Source organism: Prosopis cineraria, unplaced genomic scaffold, assembly GCF_029017545.1.
Source record: "Prosopis cineraria cultivar Desert tree isolate PC_DT_omini unplaced genomic scaffold, ASM2901754v1 PC6, whole genome shotgun sequence".
Classification (NCBI taxonomy): domain Eukaryota; kingdom Viridiplantae; phylum Streptophyta; class Magnoliopsida; order Fabales; family Fabaceae; genus Prosopis; species Prosopis cineraria.
Genome location: NW_026555337.1, coordinates 1,267,198 through 1,289,264, shown reverse-complemented (window position 1 = coordinate 1,289,264; position 22,067 = coordinate 1,267,198). Strand labels below are relative to the sequence as shown.

The 22,067-nt window shown below is 35.9% G+C and overlaps 3 protein-coding genes and 1 pseudogene across 8 annotated transcripts; 2 read left to right on the top strand and 2 right to left on the bottom strand.

Annotated features, from left to right (window-relative positions):
• The first annotated feature begins 843 nt into the window (after positions 1 to 843).
• On the top strand, positions 844 to 6,541 carry LOC129313416 (uncharacterized). 5 transcript variants are annotated; one of them, XR_008593936.1, is made up of 16 exons: positions 844 to 1,020; positions 1,121 to 1,177; positions 1,370 to 1,459; positions 1,640 to 1,762; positions 1,938 to 2,105; positions 2,203 to 2,289; positions 2,428 to 2,555; positions 2,910 to 2,957; positions 3,035 to 3,091; positions 3,330 to 4,130; positions 4,284 to 4,466; positions 4,557 to 4,700; positions 4,821 to 5,021; positions 5,107 to 5,943; positions 6,160 to 6,233; positions 6,321 to 6,541. XR_008593936.1 is itself a non-coding variant. In XM_054956487.1 (14 exons), the coding sequence occupies exons 2-14, from the start codon at positions 1,157 to 1,159 to the stop codon at positions 5,723 to 5,725; spliced, it is 2,670 nt and encodes an 889-aa protein (XP_054812462.1). In that variant the 5' UTR covers positions 844 to 1,020; positions 1,121 to 1,156; the 3' UTR covers positions 5,726 to 6,018. The 5 variants fall into 5 exon arrangements, 1 of the variants encoding a protein (XP_054812462.1); XR_008593935.1 differs by having other exon boundaries at positions 6,317 to 6,541; XR_008593937.1 differs by lacking the exon at positions 1,121 to 1,177 and having other exon boundaries at positions 845 to 1,020; positions 6,317 to 6,541.
• A 5,292-nt stretch (positions 6,542 to 11,833) lies between these two features.
• Positions 11,834 to 12,338, bottom strand: LOC129313190 (zinc finger protein 11-like). Its single transcript, XM_054956159.1, has one exon. It carries the CDS (start codon positions 12,336 to 12,338, stop codon positions 11,904 to 11,906), a length of 435 nt encoding a protein of 144 aa, XP_054812134.1. The 3' UTR covers positions 11,834 to 11,903.
• A 1,786-nt stretch (positions 12,339 to 14,124) lies between these two features.
• Positions 14,125 to 15,584, top strand: LOC129313188 (tropinone reductase homolog At2g29170-like; annotated as a pseudogene).
• Positions 15,585 to 18,110: 2,526 nt separating this feature from the next.
• LOC129313697 (methylsterol monooxygenase 2-2-like) lies at positions 18,111 to 21,783 on the bottom strand. 2 transcript variants are annotated; one of them, XM_054957008.1, is made up of 7 exons: positions 21,590 to 21,783; positions 20,306 to 20,423; positions 19,392 to 19,537; positions 19,143 to 19,262; positions 18,816 to 19,028; positions 18,648 to 18,728; positions 18,111 to 18,445 (listed from the first exon to the last, which is right to left on the bottom strand). In XM_054957008.1, the coding sequence occupies exons 1-7, from the start codon at positions 21,745 to 21,747 to the stop codon at positions 18,358 to 18,360; spliced, it is 924 nt and encodes a 307-aa protein (XP_054812983.1). In that variant the 5' UTR covers positions 21,748 to 21,783; the 3' UTR covers positions 18,111 to 18,357. The 2 variants fall into 2 exon arrangements, with proteins under 2 accessions (XP_054812983.1, XP_054812985.1); XM_054957010.1 differs by having other exon boundaries at positions 20,306 to 20,443; positions 21,590 to 21,747.
• Between the last annotated feature and the right edge of the window lie 284 nt (positions 21,784 to 22,067).

Sequence of the window (22,067 nt, the reverse complement as noted above, 5' to 3'; positions counted from 1 at the left end):
TATTTATTTTTGGGAAAAAAAAGAAAGAAAAGCTAATGTATTTTTTTAATAATTATTATATAAATAAAGTAGGGTTTAGGGTTATGAGAAAATGTCAAGTGTCCATTTTTAGGTGTGCTATAATTTTGTATCAGGGTGTCTTTCTTGCAATTCTGTGCTTCACAATCAAGTTTGGAGTTAAGTTCGAGATGGTTTATTATTTTTTAATATATACAAAATATATTATTCAGGTATGGAGTTAGGACATAATTTTTTCACTTTTTGATTATTAAAAAAAATACTCTCTCAAGTCCTATTTACAGGACATATTCTAGAAAAAAAATTTGGTTCAAAATATAAGATACTTTGTAATAGTTAAATTACTTTTTAAATTTTACCCTTTCTTAATTAATATAAAGATATTTAATGTAGTTGTATTATTATTTAAAACTAAAGGTAAAAATAAAAGTATATATCATTTCATGTATCAAGAAAAAAACTAATTTTTTTAAAATATGTGAAATAGTTGAAATTATGTTATAATAAGGGTAAGAGGGAGTACACATAAGTTTTTCTTTCCTTTCATTTTCTCAGAAAAAATACATATAAGTCACTAATTGACACATCACTAATCATCATATAATTAATGATATTATTTTTCACATCAGTATAATTAACATTATTAATGTTTGTGAGCACCTCTCTGAAAATATAGGAATCTAAAATGTAGGTAAAAAAAAATTGTAAAAATTTAGAATATAAAAAATAAAATATAAGGATTAATAAAAAATTACATGTAACGTATAGAAATTAAAAGTTATATTTTCTCTTAAATTTTGATGCCGAGATGCGATACGAAGGCAACCCAAAAGAGTGCTATTTGCTTCCATGGGCAAAAGTGGAACTTGAATCTGCTAAGGATGAATCTGCCGAATTAGGGCATTCTTCGCGAGTTCGCGTAGTGCAGAACAGCAGAACCCGAAGACTGAACCCCAAGTACGGCCCCGCGTGGCAGCACTCCCTTGCTCTCGCCCTACAGAAGTTGGTTTCAGCGTTTCACCGTCTATTTCTTCTATTATTTATCCCTTGCTGCTTCGGATTTCCACTTTCTTCGCATATTGATTTGTATTCATAATCTCAGCTGTTCTCTCCGTTCAGAAGTTCTAGATATCAGAAAATGTCGGGCGGGTTCTTCCGAGTGAGTTTGTATCCAATGTTTGAACCTCTAAATATTTATACTTGGGATTGGGATAATTTACCTAAAGGGCACCCGGATTTTTGCTATTGAAAACATCAACTTCAAGCCTTCTTTTGAATTTACTCTGCAAGGATGTGTCATGTGTGCTGAACACTTTATTTACGAATTACATCTGCTGAATTCCGTATTCAGGGTACGTCTGCGGACCAAGACACTCGGTTTTCTAACAAGCAGGCGAAACTGCTGAAATCTCAGAAGTTCGCACCTGAACTGGACCACCTGGTACGTCGTTCCTTTGACTACGCTGTTTGTATTTATAGTTCAAAGTTTTGCAATTGCAAACTGCCCTGAAATCTGTAAGAAAATGAATTGAGATTTGCAAGATCTTGATAAACTATGATATGCGTTGTTGCTTTCTTACTTTATCATTTGTTGAATTTGGCTTGAAAAATCTGGTTTAAGGTCGATATGACTAAGGTGAATATGGACGTAATAAAGCCGTGGATCACGATCAGGGTGACTGAACTTCTTGGGTTCGAGGATGAGGTGCTCATCAACTTCATTCACAGTCTTCTGGATGCGAAGGTATAATGCTTTGCTTATTGGGTTTGCATCAGATTACTGTTGTCCTTTAATTAAAATTGGCCGTTATCAATGAGCATTCACCTGTTGCCCTTTCCCTTTACTGTTGATATTCAATGATGTTGGGAAATATGTACAGTTACTAATGTTTTTGGTTACGTCTATTGTTGTGATGTAGGAAGTTAATGGGAAGGAGGTTCAAATACAAATTACTGGATTTATGGAGAAGAACACTGGAAAGTTTATGAAAGAGCTTTGGTCACTTCTTCTCAGTGCACAGAAAAATACCAGTGGGGTTCCACAGCAGTTCTTGGATGCCAAAGAAGAAGAACTCAGGAAGAAGAAGGTGCATTTTGGTCTTGCTAAGCACTTAGCCGTCTTGGTGCCTACTGGCTCTCCACAATTTTTTCCTCTGACGAAGTTTCTTCCCATGAATGGTTTAGGTTGAAAATGATAAAATAGCAAGTGAACTTCATAAGAAAAGAGATAAAGAAGGTAGAGAGTTCTTTCAAGAGAGGGTGAAGAAGATGGTAATACTACTTTATTCATGCTGGAGTTGCACTTCATGGAGCTGCATTTTTGGTTTTAACTTCTGTTTATGTTTTCATGGTATTCAGCTAGCTTCTGCAATTATTTGGGTTCATGTCTATTACCTCAAACTACTGTAGGACGGTGGATTTGATGCCAAGGATACTGATACTGCATCAGACCAAGTCTTGAAGCCCAGGGATTCAGTAGATCATGTTCAAGATGGAAAAGAAACTGACAAAAGAAATGGTGTGAGATCAAGGAGCAGGTAAATCGGATGATTTGTTGTTTATGAGCACTATTATGCTGATAGTCAGTCAAATTTCAAAGTATGCACTGGGATGGGTTTTGATCTTACTCAGGTTGAATTGTGTCAGTATCAAGTTGTCAGGTGAAGTCATTTCTCATACGTAGGGCATATTCATTGGAGTTTCTTGATTGAAACTATATGCATTGATATCTGAATTCGTCAGGCTTGAATTTTGTTGAGTATCAGGATTGTCCTTAACTGAAAAAAATGAGTGTCTTGCTTTTGGTGTGGAGAATCCTGTTGAATTTGACTCAGCATATCGAAGCTTCTTATTGAGTTTTGGATTACTAATTAGCTGTTACATTGTAATAGGTATTCTAGATCTCCCCACTCACCAGCAATCTCCGTGTCACCTAACCGGTAATGCTTTTACGAAATTTTATATTTTATTTGTGTTCCATCTTTGAAGCTCATAAATTAATGTTACATGTTGGCAGAGACTCACCTTCTAGGTCAATGAGTAGATCATTTTCAAATTCCCGAAGCTATTCAGGGTATGCTTTTAAATTTGCTTGCTTAGACTTGATTTGTAAATGTTACTTTTAGTAGTTAGAAGTCCTATTATGGTATACAATTTGACCAGCTGGTGGGCATTTATTTCATTCCCTGCCTATTCCCTACATGTAGACAGTCCTCAACCACATTAACAAGTGCATTGTTTTGGTTCCAAAAACAGGACTACCTTTTCGTCTACCTTTGGGTTCAAATTGTGTTAATGAGTTTATTATTCAGTGACAGACAAAGGTCAAGAAGTACATCCAGGTTGCCAGAAGCACGTGGACGCTCCATTTCTTCTGAAAGGATTCGTCATTCACCACGAAGACCATCTATCTCTCCTCCTCGGAGGCATTCACCATGGCGATCTCCTCATAGAAGGTCATCTTATTCTAGGCGGAGATCTAGATCTCGCTCACATTACAGATCACCATCTTTGCGACACAGAGTGCGTTCTCCATTTCGGCGTAGGTCACCCTCTCCTACAAGAAGACGCAGATCACCCTCTCCTACAAGAAGACGCAGATCACCCTCTCCTGTGAGAAGACGTAGATCACCCTCTCCTTTGAGATCACCCTCTCCTGTAAGAAGGCGCAGATCACCCTCTCCTGTAAGAAGGCGCAGATCTCCTTCTCCTGTGAGAAGGCGCAGATCACCTTCTCCTGTGAGAAGACGCAGATCTCCCTCTCCACTGCGTCATCGCAGATCACCATCACCCATACAACGACGAAGGTCACCTTCTCCTATACGCAAAATGTCACCAAGACCTGTACATCGAAGACCCTCTCCCATCCCATCCCCCTCTCCTGTACGAAAAAGGTATAGAAGTAGAACCCCACAACGCAGGTCTCCATCTCCTGTGATGCGTAGATCTGTTTCTGATCGTAAATGGTCTCCAAGTCCTTCCCCGAGGAGGTCTCTTTCTTCAGGTGAATGGAGTTCCAAGTCTCCTACACGAAATGTATCTCCATCACCAGTGAGGAGAAATGCTCCAAGACAAGCAAGAAGTCCTGTGCAGTCTTCTGAAGGAAGAGTCAGGTATAATGATGCCTAGCAGGATGCTTGGATTATTTTGTTTTGTCTAGGATATGCATGATATTATCTAACGAGTAAAACTGTTAAGTTGGAATATCATATAATTATTTATATATTTAACTAGTATACTTGACCAAAAACACACCTGTCTTACAGAACACAAGACAGATTGTTGCCAGTTGCTCGTCGCTCCTCAAGTCCTGTTAGGAATGTTCAGAGAGATAAGGATCACAACTTATTACATTATAAATCACAAGGGTCATTATCTACGCCTGAGAAGTCTCCAACCAGGTCAGTGTCTCCGCAAGCAAGGAATAAGATTGTCAGTGAAGACAGTAGGTAATTTCTTGTCTCCTCAACCAATGTTCTAATCAATTCAACCATTTGTAAAATTGTTATGTTCATCTGTACTTTGTTATGGTCATTTAGTCCACATGAGAGCCCTTGGAAGCAAAGAGGGGTGATGTTGACCCAAAAGAAAAGTTTGAGCCCTCCTCAGAAATCAAGAATCCTGAAGTCTAGGCATGACAGCCCAGAAACAAGTGAAGGAGCAGAAGAAACATACTTTTCTAGGTTTTAGCATTAATTGGATATCTTCTGCTTGGTTTTGTACATCTATAGTATTTGAATTCCTTTGTTCAATAGCCTTCTTACTGTTGTTACTTATTTTATTCTTTTCTCTGCATTTGGTAGAGAGAGCAGGGATCACAAAACGAGGTCTTCACAAAGGAAAATGAAATATTTGTCCCCTGACAGTAAGCGGAAAGTTTCATCTGCAAAGACTCATACTGAGGATATATTATCTCCTGAAAGGACAGCTGGGCATCTGGGTTCTGAATCTCGGGGACGTAATGATAATATTGATTTGAGCAAGAAAGGCCAGGAAATAAAGAGGTAGTTTGGTTGGCATAACAGTTATTCTTAGCAATCTGTCTACCTTGCACAAATCTGTCTTATAGTGTAAAAACTTTCTTGGCAGTGATAAATCTTCTGGAAGGGGTGCTGGAACTCCTACTCAACGTAAGTCATCAATGTATAAGGAATCTTTTTCTGGTGAGAAGCTTATTGAATCATATGATGCGGATAGCAAGAAGTCTGGTGAGAAGAATCACTCACATTCAAGTTTTGCCAAGGGCAGTGATCAGCATGGCAAATTGGAAGTTGCTCAGGCTAAACAGAGTGCTTCATGTGATTCTGGTTCTGAGGAAAGCAGTAGGCATAGAAGAGAAGGAAAGGATAAGAGAAAGCACAAGAGATCTGAACGAAAGGTTGCTTCAGATGAAGAATCCAGCTATGATTCTGAGTTAGAGAACAGGAAAGAGGCTAAGAGAAGGAAAAAGGAGGAGAGGAAACTGCGGAAGGAGGAGAGGCGTCGAAGACGTGAAGAGAGAAGACGTAGAAAGGAAGAGCGGCGTGCAGAGAAGCTGAAAATGAAAAGTAAAGCAGAGGACTATACTTCAGATGATGAGGAAGCTGAAAGAATGGATTTTCATCGAAGTGATAATGAAGAGACACCATCTGACCAGAAGAAGCTTGAGATTGAATTGCGAAATAAGGCTCTCGAATCACTTAAAGCAAAGAAGGGCTTGAATCACTAAATATGTTGCTTTTGATTTTGAAGAAGTTATATCCTTTAAGACCTTGTGGCCAATTTTCTGTCATCTTCTTTAGGAACCTTGTGGCTTTTCAAATGTATCTGTTCTCTTATTAATTGGTAATTGTTTGATGTAGTCTACCTTTACTGCTGGCAGCGGAAATGGATAAATGAGGATTTCTGAGCAAATCTGTTGAGTGCGATATTGCCCAATTTTTACTGGTAATGTTTTCCCATAGTTGGGAATTTTATGTATTATTTTCTCGGGTAGTCTATTTAGGGGTTTCTGGTTGCTTCCGGCTGATTTTTGTTTTGTATTTTATATTTACTACGTGTTAGTGGTGTTGATTGATTTTGTTATTGAAACAATACATTCTAAGGTCTTGTGAATATTATTAACAAGATTGAGACTGAATTGGCTTTCTGGTCAATTGGTAGATGAATTTAATGTCAACTCTAGATGATTTGGTGAGCAGATCATGTGCAGATTTACATTTTGAACTTCCATTCAGGTGAAGTGCTTCGTTCTTTTACAACTTTTACAGGCTGTTTTAAATGGAATTCTTCAGATCAGTAATCTGTTGTATTTGTATAGGCAGTCCTTTCTCCCTGTATAGTGTTCAAAGCTCCATGTGAGGTTGACAGTGTCCTGGACTGTTTCCTGGAATTCTACATGGTGCTATGATTCTTGGACCCATTCTGGGGTTGATGTATTTGTAAGATTTACCTAGATGTGTTGTCATGCATATACTTATTTTTGTTTATGTAAATATGTTTACATCATTGTAGCATTTTGGGTGTTCTTTTTGCTTCTTGATAACTACTTGTTTTGACTTCCCCGCCTGGTCCCAACGCAAATACCTTACTCTCCTCCTCCCTTTATTCTCTTGTTTTTTGTTCAGTCTCTTGCTTCCATATGTTCTGTCCGTTAAGTCCATTCAGCTCTTTTCATACTAGTAAGTGGAGTTTACTGATCATTTCTACTGGAGATCACTTTGATAAAATAACTAGTGGGTCCAATGCATAGGTATGTTTACTGAACAGTGCAGCTCTCTTCAGTTGCCATACTTTATAATATCTACCATTTTTAAGAATGCAAACAAGTGAATTTGGTATGTGTTCTTCTGTATCCTAAACTAGTCTTTAATGTGTTTTATTATTATTATTATTATTATTATTATTATTATTTTTGTGTCTTCTCTTTTTCTCCATCTATATGAAGGTTGCGTGGTAACCCTTTTTAAAGGGAGAATTTCAATAAAGATCTTTTAACCACTTATTTAAGTTTGAAGTTTTTAAATTTTTGAAATTTTACTTTAGTTTAAGGGTATTGATTTGATATTAAATTTATGAGTAAAATGATAAAATTGTCCTTTATTTAAATTAATATCAGATTATTTTACTTCGCTTGTTTATTTATTAATATAATGTAATTGATTGTCCTATTTTGCCAATTCATTTTTTTAGAATGAAATTAAGTGATGTAAGATAATGCATAACAGTCCGTAAGTAAATGACTAACATGTAGTATAAAAATTAACAAATTAGTTTAAGATGATTTCGACATTTAAAATGAAAACAAGTCATGTAGGGTAATTAATAACATTCTATAAGTAAATTAACAAGTGAAGTATGATAATGAGCAAGTGGAGTAGGAAGATTTGATATTAATTTGAATGAGGGGTAATTTTATTATTTTTTTTTCAAAAATTTAATATTAAATTATTACTCTTAAATTGTAGTGTAATTTTAAAAATTTAAGGGTTTTGAATTTAAATAAATACAATTGAGGGATCGTTTTTGAAATTCTCCTTTTTTTTTAAATGAATGAACATTAATATGTGAAATTGGGAACATACTTTCAAAACCAATCCTCTTGCCGTTTTTTAAAAGCTCATTTGGTGCGAAATGGTTCAACTTACATGCTTCCTATGATGGAGTGAACTTACTTTCCATTCCATTCCATCCTCTCGAAGGAAATGTATATTCGGAAATGTATATTCGTGGTTTAGCTGGAAAAATTTGAAGAGTACATGGTAGGCCGTTTACATTTAGCGTAAAACGCAAAAGCGGCTTCAGCATCTTGCATTTGTAATGTGATTTCTGGGGTGGCATGATAACCTAATTCATCCAAGGATGTCGTGAGTCGTGATAACAGTCAGCGGTGGCTTTTGTTTGTGAGAATGTCAAATAAGTTACTCGTAAAAATGCTAATATCAAATTATAATTTTTTAACATTGACATTCTTAAATTTTAATATTTCTTCTATCATGTTTTAATACTAAGGCATCAATGTTTTTACAAAGTCCTTACTTGTCATTTTCTCCTTTTATTTTCGATGTATTTGCTCTTTCTTCATCCTTATATATAAGATCAAATAGCTCATATCAATAAAAATTTGTTATTTAGTTAAAATTACAATGATTTTTGGGTTTTACCCCTAAAAATATTATACTAGATCCCAAATTATAAAATATTTTTAGATAAAATTTTACATACTAATAAATTTTATTAAATACACATAACAACCATAAATCCACTTTTAATTAGTATTAAATATAGAAAGAGAAAGAATAATATTAAAATAAATTTATTCAATAAAACTTTAATATTTTTAAAATATCTTATATTTTGGGATGACAATTTTTTTTAAAAGTGTTTTATAATTTGGGATGAAAAAAATAATTAATATCATGGGGAGGAAGTAAAACACATACAATTAATAACTTTTCTATTTTTTAAAGTAAGAACAAAATTGTCTAATTATTAAAAAATATTATAATATTTATATTTAGAGATGGAATAAGTTTGTAAAAAATATTTTATATATAGAGATGTACAGAGTATATGTTTTTTGTGTTAATATCTGAAATGAATTTGCTTAAGGCAACATTTTCCCAATGATGGCTGGAGAGCCTACATGCACAAGTAGAGCAGTGTATCACGGATGATATCTCCGTGACCATGTAGAGACTAAGATAATGAACGATCCGCTGGTTAGCCTCGCACAATATGGGTAAAGGGGGTGACATTAACATTAGGGGTGTTCTGCCTCAGTCTTCGGACTGAGTGCACAACTGGTCGGGGGTTAGTGCCGCCTCCCTGATGAGCTCATAGCAGAGCAAAACCAGTGCGATCCGTATGTGGTAAGGCTTGTCCTGAGGATTATGGGGTCCTCCAGGATGCCGCACGGGCGCCGTGTGCTGCGCTAGACTCTCAGCCCGTGACAGCGTGGTATCAGAGCAGGACGTACTTTACTGTCGTGTGCGCGTGGGGTCCCATGTTGGGACTGGTCGACCTCAGCACTGCTCCAAAAAGGCCTCCGAGCAGGTGGGTCCAAAAGTGGGGACTCGAGCGGGATGGTTGACCATTGTCGACTCCACTCCTGTTGGCTCGCAGGTGCGAGTGGGTCCGAAGAGTGCAAGACTCGGGTGGCCACTCAGCAGTAAGCTGATGTGTTTGTGGTAGTACTGTACGTACGATCCTTGGGCGGAGTCGTTCTCCCCTAGCACGAGGGCGTGCTAGATTGGGTGTGGGAGAATGTCACGGATGATATCTCCGTGACCGTGTAGAGACTAAGATAATGAACGATCCGCTGGTTAGCCTCGCATAATATGGGTAAAGGGGGTGACATTAGCATTGGGGGTATTCTGCCTCAGTCTTCGGACTGAGTGCACAACTGGTCGGGGGCTAGTGCCGCCTCCCTGATGAGCCCATGACAGGGCGAAACCAGTGCGATCCGTATGTGGTAAGGCTTGTCCTGAGGATTATGGGGTCCTCCAGGACGCCGCACGGGCGCCGTGTGCTGCGCCAGACTCTCAGCTCGTGACAAGTGACTGCCCTAGTTGATGATTGGCTGAAATTGAAAATCCTCTTGCATAGTTAGGCCACCAACTTCAAACAAGAAACATCAATGTTAAATAAAATAGAAAATTTGTAAAACTGCGGTGTAAGTAGGTAGCTATAAATTACTCCCTAATTTTTATTATAGGGTATCTTTAGATAGTTTTTTTTTTAAGTTTTTAATGTAAGCTACATAGGAGTTATTGTTATTTTTCAATTTTAACTTTTATTATTAGTTTCATTTTATGATTTATCATATAGTGTGTATCTTTCTCTTCTTATTTTTAATAGGAATAAAGTTGGGTAATTTTTTTTTTATCTTAAGACAAGTTTAATGAGTTAATTGTATTTTTTTAATTCCTATAAACTAGTTGAAAACACCCTTATAATAGATAGGGACATAATGGAGTATGTGGTGCAATCTTTCATTGTTATTATTATTATTTTAAATTTCACCCATTTTCGTTACATGTTTAAATATAGTACAATTTGAAAATTTTTTCATAGTCTACTTTCACATTTCGCATGTAAGTTTGGTAGTAAAGAAAAGCGAGTGGAGAAACCAATGTTAGAAAGGCATTTTTGCAACATGTTTATCATGTTATCTTCAGTACATCCTTGTAAAGTCCTAAATATCAAAAAGAAATTTCAAAAAGATATTACAAATAACACAACGTGTTACGAATTTATATTACACATAAATATTACTGTAGATAAAAATGATACATAATTTTCTATACCCATAATGTGCCAAAATCTTGTCTGTTAACAATGACATTGGTTTTTGGGATGAGGATATCTAAATTCATCTAATATAGTTAATGGTTGATATTGGGGCACGAAAAGTTGACTAAAATCGATATAAAAACTGTGAAGTGATAAGAGCTGGAGACGTATGTAAATACAGGAGTTTATGAAGGGTTGTTGATCGGCAGGAAGTTGGAATGTGTTGGAATAACTATTTCTCGTTCAGTTAAAAAATATTAAACATTTTTCATGAGGTTATATATTAAAAATAAAAACATTTTTAGATTTTCACCTTATAAATTAATGAGTTTTTTTAAGAATATATTTAATAAATAAATTACTCAACCCTTCAAATTAACATATAGATTTACATCAAAGAACACGCAGCTATATTATCCACCTGCCACATCAATAGTCCCAACTTTTCACTATCACTCAATCTCATTCTCTGAAGTCCCTTTGTATGCTAAGGGGCTACGTAGGTTGTTACTTTGCCAGTTTGCCTCCCAACTGATCATGCAAGGATTTCTACGTCATCACGAACAGCTAATATGGGCCCAGCAGATAAACACGATCAACTCTTTTTCTTTTTTGTCTGATTGCATGATATACCTTTTAGGAGGATATAATCTCTTAGAACTTGCTTTGTTTAATAGGAATCGGGAGATGCAAATACGATTCAAGCTACTGCACGTAATTCCTTACTGTTTGACGATATCCTGCACATCAGATCGAGCTAAAAGCTAGATGGTTCGGTGATTAGAAGTTGTCGTCGAATGAAATATGAATGGCTGTCGTAAAAATTCTTCTACAAGTGTCATGAAAGAAAGAGGCAAAGGGCAAGTTACTTTGTCACGTTGTTGCCATGGCTGTATATATATATATATATATATATTTAATTTCATAGCCCTCATCGAGAAGATGCTCTAGCTCTTAACGACGAAAGTAGTCATGCTCTAATTCCTTCCTCTGTTTCATCGACCATTCAATTACATGCATGCTATCCTTTATACATCCTCAGGGCCTTGGATCTACTTTTAATTTATTTGACAGTTGACACCGATCAGAATCCCTCTAATCAGTTCTTTCAATGGAACTTAAATTGTTCGAGTCTCTCTTTCTCTCTCGAAAATAGTTCAAAAATTTTTCAATTTACATTAACACGAGCATCTCATTTGAAATGCGGAATGCATGCATGCACATGTAGAAATTATATATTCAATTTGATGGTACAACCAATGAGAAAATTTTCCGATTAACATGCGTATTGTTATACAAAGTACATACAAGACAAATATGATGAAAATTTAAACAAAGGGGTAAATTATATAAAATTTACATTAAATTGTATTATTCATAAGTTGTGAATAATATGATTTATTGCTCGAAGTCCGACCAATACAAAGGCTTACCGTGTAGTTAATACTAAATGATTGTTGATAGTAAGATTGTGTTATATTGTCCAAGAAAAGGTATGCAAATATTTTGCAATGCAGAATAATCAATCATCAAGTTTAAGCAAAAGGGGGACACACTTACTGATGACGAAAAAATTTAAGGGAAGAATTGATGAAATATAGATTGCGTTCGAATCAAAAGAATTTTGGGGTACCAACAGTGGGAGAGGGTGGGTCGGGCCCTAGTCTGAGTTCAAGGTCTAAATCCGATGGCGAACCCTTGATTTCTTCAGCAGTTCCGCCATCATGAATATGACCTAATTCTTCTGCCTTTTGTGGCGTTTCTGCGAATAGTGGAAGCTGCTTCAAGCGAGGTTCTGAGGCTACATCTCTGGAAGAGGAATCTTCCGTAATCCAGCTAGGCCGATGACGACGAGGAGCTTGCTTGGAAGATTGCTTCAGCTTGGCTTTGTCTTTCCTGTGTATGTTCATGTGGCCTCCCAATGCTTGTGCATTAGAGAATCCCCTTTTACAGAAGGTGCACTCGTACGACCCTGTTGCCTGACTTCCTCCTTGCTCATCGCTTGCCTTTGTTTCTGATGATGTTGCCTGCAGATCTTCAGACTCCATTAATCTCAAGCTCTTAGACAAGAGAGAGATGGTCAACTGGCAGGTAGTGGATGTCATTATATACGAAATACAATGGGGGTGCAAGGCCTGCCTCCTCCTCCGTCTGGCATGTAACTTGCACAGGACGTTAGCTTCAGTTGTATCCAACGACAAATAGTAAAAAGCCTCGCTAGTCAAGCTTTTGAAGTATTGATTAATTTAATATCAATTACCAATGTTATGCTTTGACCTTGTTCATCATTCAGTTTGTCTGTGGTAATAGCCCGTTTATCTACACAGCTCGTCGTCGTTTAGCCCTCTCTCCTCTTGTCTAATCATCAGATCTGATCACACCTCACTATCATCAAGAGTTGTCTTGGGACGTGCTGTCTCCGTATATAGCTAGGGAGGAGACAGATAGAAGACTCAAAAGTTGATCCTTGTCGAGACCAAGTCACCAATGGAAACCCCGATGTAGCGTGGAATTAAAATAAAAAATTTAAAGAAGAAATGATCTATTTGTCGGACAATCAGATCGATTGGTTCGCACGAAGATGGAAAAGGTCATCTTCTGAGTCACGAAATTCTTTGGACGACTCATTTGGCCTCCATGAAAAATTGAAAATAACCCATGGAAGAAAATATATTAAATAGCCACAAATTTTATTTTTTTTAAAAAAGAAATTTCTAATGGGTCCCAAAATTAAAAGTTATATTTACGGGGATATCGCTGCCAATGACTATAAAATGAAGCTAAAGGTTAGTTTAAAATAAGACGGCAGTCTTCCTTAGTTTATAACTACACGAAATTATTTGAACGATGTCTTGATTACTAAATCAAGACTGAAATTTGAGTCCTGCGCCTTCTGCATTTAAGATGGTGGTTTTTTTTTTTTTGAAGTTCCTAGCCATACATCTCTGTTTAAAAAAGAAAGGAGAAAATTAGCGGGGCTATTTCTTCTTGATCTCATGAAGGAAACACAAAATAATCGTGTGAAGCCGTCCTCAAAAACGTACGTACTAAGAGTTGACTGGGTAAATAATTATTGTATACTGTCAAGAAGGAGCAAATGATCGTTTGCAGCTGGAAAAGGAAGTGTGTGTGTGTGTGTGTGTGTGTGTGTGTGTATACGTAACACCAACAATAATACATGTGGAAGCCACTGGTACAGAAGGAATGGCGAAGTCTCAAGATTATTAGAAGCAATTTGAAATCATATATATGATATGATGGACCATCGCACGTGCCTGCAGGGGAATATGGCAATCACCTTTTTGAAGGGGGAATCGCAGCGAGTGTCCGCTGAAGCTCTCTGTTATCCGAAACAAGTCACACGACACCGTCCAGGCGCAAATCCCTTTCAATCTGCTTGAATAAAAATGATAACTACATCGACCCTCCATATAAGTCAGAAATATAATATATCAGTTGACTCGGCTGTCATACAAAATTTTAGATACATTATGTGGCTTAGCGGAGAGGACCAAGTAATGAGTGGTGGAAATATTATCAGCATCTCTGACAGTAATGACTAAATAAGACAAGAGGAGAGAGCGTGAAGAAAGCAAAATGGTCTTTTCTGCCGTCAACATCATTTCAGATATAATCAATCAAACTTGTCACAGCTCAACACTCACATTTTCGAATATAATTTTTCCAACACGCAAGTAACTTTTGATTTTTCTGTTGTCCTGCATTAATTCTTATGCTTGCATCCAGGTAACTTTTATCGGGTCGGGATATTTGCCTTCCTAAAATCACCATTAATGACTCCAAAGATTAGGTATAATGAACAGTGACAAGTTTTGAGCCATCCAATGCAACCAACGGATATGGCAATCAAAATCTCTTGTGAACATGAAGGTCATTGGGGCCTCAGGATGCAATTCTTATTCCAGTCCCTCAGGGATCATTATATATATAAACTAAGCAGGGTAAATTATTGCAGATAGTATTAGTCTAAAGTTGAGAGAAAGAAAAGCAGACATGGAGGAGGCAAAAACTAGCTGTAGCAACAGGTGGTCTCTTCAGGGCCTGATGACGGCTCTTGTTGCAGTTGGAACCAAAGGAATTGGGTCTCTCTCTCTCTCTCTCTCTCTCTCTCTCTCTCTCTATGTAGCTCACAGGCACGCACGTTATTCCTTTTGATTTCTTCAGGAAGTTCTCTTAGCTTGCCGGAGAGTTTTCAAGGTCATGTGATCTGTTTAATTATTAAACTTTTATTTATCATCACGGTGTCCTATTTTATTATTAGGTATGCTATATATTGTGGAAGAGCTGTCGTACACACTTGCTCAAGGAATGAATCTGAGTTGAATGAATGCTTACGAGGATGGAATGTTAAGGGATTTCAAGTCACTGATTCTGTTTGCGATATGGTGTCAACTGCAAAAAGAAATGATCAACTAAAGTCCTCTGTATTTTTCATGGCAAACTCAATATTGTTAATAACTAACTTGAAAAAAGTTTAGACTTGATGACCATCATAGACCGAATTATGTACCATAAAACATGCAACATGACTGATACAAACTTCATTTTAAAAAAAGATCCATACTTATGTTTTATTATTAATTTAGTTTATCGATCTATCCTTTTTGTAAATTAAGTTCAAAATATGTTGGGTGCTGATATTATCCTTTTTCTAGTAAACTAACGTGGGATATTCATCATGCTGTGAATTAGGTGAACAATGTGTGAACAAACATAACAAAAGCAACTCTAGATTATACGGCAGAAGATTTCTCAATTCTAGTTAATACAAATTTGGAATCAGCATATCATATAAGCCAACTTGCACGCCCTCTTCTAAAAGCTTCTAAAGTTGCAAGCATTGTTTTCATATGTCCGCTATAAATGGAATACTAATATATAGTGCAGCGAAAGGTAATTAATATCTTTATTTGATTTATGGTGAAAAAGAGGGACAAAAAGATGAGATGCATGGGAGGGAAATTTCATGAAAAGAATGCAAAATGCAGTAGCAATGAACCAACTCACAAAAAACCTTGCATGCGAGCGGGCGAAGACAATGTAACGGCCAATTGCATTGCTGTTGTCGTTAAGAATCATGTGATGATTCTTAATCGTAGTTTATCAAAGATGAAAAGGTTCGTGAGAATTTCATCAAAGGAATCCCTTTGCTATGGATTGGGCAGCCAAACGAGGTGTCTTCCCCGGAGGCTTCCCTGCTTACCAACAGCCTCATACATATAACAGGACAATTCATTTCCATCGTCGGAGGATTTAAGGTGCTTGTTTTGTGAGTTCTGGCGTTGGGCACTCTTGGAAACGAGTAAATCCAAATCCCTGCTTAGATTACATATCCCAGTGATCACTCAATGACTCTTGTTCTAACTATAGCAACTATAGTTTGAATAACGATTCTAAACTTGAGTTGTGATAAATTTCCTGACAAAATAAAACTATTGTCTTTTAAAGTTATATATTGCTGGGCCACTTCGTGGAAGGCAAGCTGAAATTGGCTTTGGCAGCAAGCATATTTCATCACCTGGGAATGAAGAAATGATTGCTATTAAAATATTTTACTTTGCCCTCGTTTGGAAGTTAATTATTCACAATATGCACTTGCTGGGAACACTACAATCATGCACAAAAAGAAAAGAAAGAAAGAAAAACTGCAATTAAAAACGATTGGTTGATTTTTTTTTTCTTTGGTACAGATTGATTAATATATGGGGGCAAAAATTTCTTCCCAGGGCAATCGATCACTGTCAAACATAAATACTTGAAGATGCTCCGGCCATTCAAGTTATATATATATATATCAGCTGCCAATTTCTTATCACCTCAAGTCAAAAGAATTATACATTTTTTTGAAGGAACTGCCTTCCAATAATTTGTCAAAACAAAAATAACATCCAATATTGATTGTAAATGAAGGTGCGTAATATAAATAAAAAAAATTGAAGGTACACAATCTAAAAATATATTTTCTACTGACATGAAAACATGATGAATATGTTTAATGCAAGTAAAAATTATTCAAATGGATTGAAGACATGAAAAGCTACATTGATGAATATTATTTGCATTTACATGATGAGCTTAAGTATTAGCTTAGTGTCTGAATCGATTTATAAGAAACAATCATTCAACCCTTTCTATGGGGAATGGTCAAAATCTATATATATAACTAGATATTTTTTTTACTAAATATATCACTTATTTATATCAATATTAATCATATATCAACAGCCACCAAGGTTCCATTCAAAGTCGTGTGGGGGTGAAATCTAGCAACATAATACAGTTTAGCACATAAACAAAAAAAAGTTGGTATATTACGAATGGTAGTTGAGTTTAAATCTAATACCCCTTAAAATAAGGTAGTGTGTGCTTGGAGTTACGATGACTCTCTATATTTTTATATATTTTCAAGAGTTGTATTAGTTAATTAGAAACTCATATAGTTATTTTTGTTTAATTATCTTATGTTCAGTGTTTATTTTGGTATTAGTTAGCTTGTCTTGTAAATATTATATTTTAATTTTGTTTTAGAGTAATTTCTTTTATTAATTAGAATCATTTTTTATTTTAGGAACCCTAGCAAAAGCTTGGAAGAGGTAGAGAAGGAAAATATAATAAATTTAATGAAGAAATTAAATTTTTTTGGTTACCTGCTACAACGGGTCAATATTATAAAAAAAATCCTGAACTAGAAATAGAACTCGCTACAATGGGCATTGTTGCGGATTTTGCACAAGAAATGCATAACATTAGTTTTTTCAGATAGCAAAGCGAGAAAGCACAAGGGTTTCAAGTAGTTTAACTTTTGGGAAGTTCTCTTGACTAGAAGAGCCACTTTTGAAAGTTAGGCATTGACCTAGGAGCATGAAAGAAGAGGATGCATCCATAATTTTTTGATTTCATTTAGTTTAGTCTTGTTTTTCTTCTCGTTCTCCAATGTTTCTAGTTTCGTTTCATTTTGCTACTGTGGGATTGAGTTTACTGATGTATGGCTAGATTTTTTTCATGACCTAAGCAATTATGAACTTGTTTATATATTGGATGCTATTTTATCCAATTATTCTATGATTAATATTAATTTTGAGTAACTTAATCTCATTTATTGTGACTTAATTGATGATCGGCCACCATTGAGTTGAGATTTAGAAGTTTAGGATTTGTCTTGAAAAAGAAAATCTTAAATAGGCCTTGAGATTAGGTAATATGGAATTAAAATTTATTCTAATTGGCCATAAGGATAAGAATATATCTCTTGGACTCATATAATCATATTGGAGTGTTATTAAATTTTTAAGGCCTCTTAAATAATTGTGTTAACATTTGCATTATTATTTAAGAGATAATTGTAATTGAGTTGAAAGACAATTTCAACTAATTAGACTTTAAATTAACCAATCAAAATTAATCTTGGATAATTTGGAGGAAATAAATTTTCAAAAGTAAACAAGGGAGTAGGACCTTAGATCATTTCTTTTATGAAATTGTTGTTTGGTGAAATTATTTACTTTTGAACCTTAATTGCTAACTTTTCTCATTTATAAACTTTCATTTGTGATTCACTTGACTTGTGTGAAATTAAAAATTTGATATCTATTTACCATTGTGTTTAATTCTTTATGGGATCGATATTGATTTGTTATTAGCTACAATTAGGACTCCCATACTTGCTGTGTCCATTTGATTTTTGTACGCATCAAGTTAGAAAAACATGTGGATTATTAGCAAGGGATCACATTAAACGAGTTACTTTTATTTGAACCAGACAACGCTTGAAACTCGATAATGCTAAATACTAATAGATGGGGAGGGAGGAAGAGCTGGTCTATTAGATGAGAAACGGTTGAAATCATCCTAGTAAAACACTTCTACTTCTTTTGTCTGAATAACAGGGCATAGTTGTCCAGATAAAGCCTTCTGCATGCTGTAGAACAAGAAAAGCTACCAAACACAAAATCACACAAGGCAACGATGGGACGCATGTTTTCCAATATGCCCTTATATGAGAAACTATTTCTGAACTTCTGGATATTCCCCCAATCAAATTCTCTATCATTGTTTCTTTTGCTCGATATTGTCTTCAACTACTGCGTTCTTCAATGCCTTCAACTTTCTGTAACCATCATCAGTTCCGAATATCCTAATATGATAGGCAACAAAAGAATCGCACCAATGTCAGTATTAACCATTAGGGGAGAACTGGGCACATGGAATAAGTACCAAAACCATAAAGAAAAGGTTATTGTTCTCCGAGGGAAACCTACGTAATATGTGAGTTAGATCCTAGATTTAACCATGAATAAAAACGTTTAAGTTGTTAGCAGAATATATCCAATGCCTACCAGTCCATGTAAGTAAAGGTTGACGAGTAATTTCCAGACTTGGTATACAGCAAACGGTGATGATAGTCATGAAAATCAGCTCTGGAAATCAGGATATGAGGTTTAGGAACAAAAAAGAGCAGAATAAACCACATGTCTGTTGTAAAGGAGGAGGAACTCAATACTCACCCCCCATATAACGGTAAGAAGTTGGAGGGACTCCAGGGAAAATGGTACCCACAATGCGCCTCAACTGTTTCCAGGACTCTCAGAACCATCCACAACCACAGCGTCATCAAGTGGGGACCTGTGATGGCAGGACCAATAATGGTAGCAAAACCAAGGAAAAGTATCTCAGCAGGATGAGCATATTCTGAGGTAAGTCCAAACGGTGTGGCATACCTAAAATACATAGTAAAACACATCATGAGCTTTTAACTCTTGAGCGCTTTATAGATAACCATATGATACTGCCCCAAAACCAAAACCCAACAACACACATTAAGTAACGCTTACTCATGATGAACACTGTGCACATGCTTGTACAGCCATTTTGTGTGCAACATCCTGTGACCCCAGTAGAATACAAAATCCTCCAAAATGAAGTAGAAGATTATTTGAGAGAAAACTATTTTCCTGGGGAAAAAATCATTTTGCCCGGTAAGAGTAATAGGAAGAAATATTGAAGTGTCTAAAGGAAAATCTCTAATCATGGAGCTTATATGTCCAGACTAATGACAGCACTCTTAAAAAACCTGAAAGTACCAGGGCGGCAGGGGAAGGCTACTTTGCATGCCCATGTATTTGAAGACAGGGTATGAAAATATCATAACTGGAAGATTGACGCCAAGATGATACAGCAATAAGCGACTAATACATTTTTCCTGAGCTGAAGGGCTGTTAATTTTTGCCTAAACAGAAGCAAGCATTGACTGAGCAAAATAAGCAAAATAGAAGCTTCCAAGAAGGGGGAGAAAGGATATATAGAGAGAAAAATGATAAGCAAAATGCAGGTGTCATACCGTGCAAGTAACTAGATTACATAACTGCAGAAAACAAGGTTAAATTTTCTCCTCCTTTAGGTAGATTATATGTTTAGAAGCGAAAATGTCCAACATTTATCAGTGCGACAGGCAGTGAAAGGTTTCTCATATGTATGATCCGACTATTTGCATGCAGGTGTTGCAAAAATGAAATTAATCCAATGTAAATTCATTTTCTCTTTTCTTTCTTATTTTTTTTTTGGGGGGTGGGGTCATTTTTTTTTTTTTTTTTTGAGGAATGCCCCACTACAAGGTTGAACAACAAATCCATTGGGCATTACCTGAAAGTTGTATGCTGCTAGCCATGCAAGACTAGCAGGTAAAAAAAAAAAAGGACATAAAAGTTAGCAAATGAAAATCTGCGGTAACTTTCAATTCTGAATACCAGGAAAAAATGGTTTTAGGACTATGAAAGATGAGAAAGGAAAAGTAGATGTCTATACATTTGCCATCCAAGGAAATATGTATGCCCATCATATTAAAGAAAACTTCATTTAATTAAGTAAATATGACTAATAAAATAGCCTAGGAAGGTGAAAACAGGAAAAGAAAAACAGTTCATTCCGAGGTAGGAAAACAAAAGAAGGAAGTAAATTTTAAGAAAACAAACGAAGCTAAAAAAAAAAAAAGGACAACCTGAATCTTGTACTTGCTCAGCCATCCCGCCCTCTCAAGCCATATGAAAGGAAGCCCAGATAAGAAGAAAACACTCTCATGAAGAAAGAAACTTCCCAGACATGCCAGTTGAAAGTCGCTGAAATGTGTGATCAAATACTGCATCATCAAAAAAGGATAATAATTTTATCTCTTGTATTTGTCAAACTACTTAAAGACTCAAATTCAGAACATCAATTATAATTTTGTTAAATTATAGTTTAGCAATTGAAAATATAATAAATGCAGAGCCAAAACTTGCCAACCAGCAATATTTTACACGTCAAAAGATAAGGTTTTATCATTCCAACGAAGTAAACCAGGCTTCATGCGAACTCAATTGTGTTGTCCTTATAAGGGATGAATTATGATAATCCCCCTCAAGAATTAAAACAAATATCTCGCGACTTGCCAAATTGAAAACCAAGCCCGTTCAGAATCAATATTCAATATATGAAACATTTCGATAATACAAAAAAACCTATGGTGACCATGTTATTCATAAGTTATGAACAGTGCACCTCATTCCTCAAATTTGGCGCAATGTGCCTAGGTTGGTCTATGTTCAGCATTTATTATTATTATTTTTTCACTGATAAGTCGTTCAATACTTTGTAATTCAAGTCGCCAACAGAGCTCATACTCCAAAATATTACATCACTTTAGGAAGGAAGAAAGCGGAAAAGTAAAGAAGCGCCATATTTGGTTCAAAATGTTTGCCTGACATGGATCCAAAGCAATGAAGTTTATTGGTTAAAGCAAGTCAACTTTCAAATGGTCTTAGGTCTATGATCCAGCATTTGCGTGCCGTTCCCGTTCTCTCAGTCCACCAGTGACAATGAATATACATAATAGCAAATACTACATTTTTCTCGAAAGCAAAATCAAAGCGTTGGCTCCAGTCAAGAAAAACAAAGAAAGCTAGCTATCATCGGCTGGCAACATTGAAATCTGCTAGTTCTACAATGCGAGCATAAATCGAATATGAACATCATACTGGCAAACTTTCACAGTGAGGAATTAGGATGCTCGTGAAAATTCCCAAGACGATAGAAGAAAACAAACTCGAAAACAATAATTAGAATTCAAGATTTCATTTCTTGAAGGCAAGTAGAACAGAAGAGTATAGGAATGCGAGACAGCTTATGACAAAGAAGTGTTACGTATCGCAATGCCGAACGGATTATTAGAAACAAAGGAATTAGGAGGAAATGAGCAAGAGAGCGCAAGGAAAGAAGCAAGCAGAAGGAGGAAGAAGGAGAGAACCTGCCAACCAGATTCGAAGAGAGAAGCCATAGCTGGAGGATGTCTCCGCCACAAAGAAGTTTGAGAGGATGAGAAATGTGAAAGTGAGACGACAGGGAGGGAGCAAAGGGAAGCATACAGAGAAAAAGCCAAAGCAAGGGCCAACCCCGATCTCTCATCACTACAGACTGTAACAAGGGGAATCTGGGCTCTTCTTGGGCCTCCCCCCCCCCCTCTCTCTCTCACACTTCATATTAGTGATTTTAAAACCAAACCACATCAAACAGTCGGACCAATTAAATTATTAACCAGTCAAGTTAATGACTCGATCAAATTAAAAAAGTTATTTAGGAAGTTGAGAAATTTTAAATCAATGGTTGAATTGAGAACTAGAATTAAATTGAGAATCGGTTTCTGTTTTTAAAAATCAAATTGTTCAAAAAATACTTTTTTTTTTTATTTTTTTGTCAATTTTTTTTAAAAATGATCAATTTTTTTA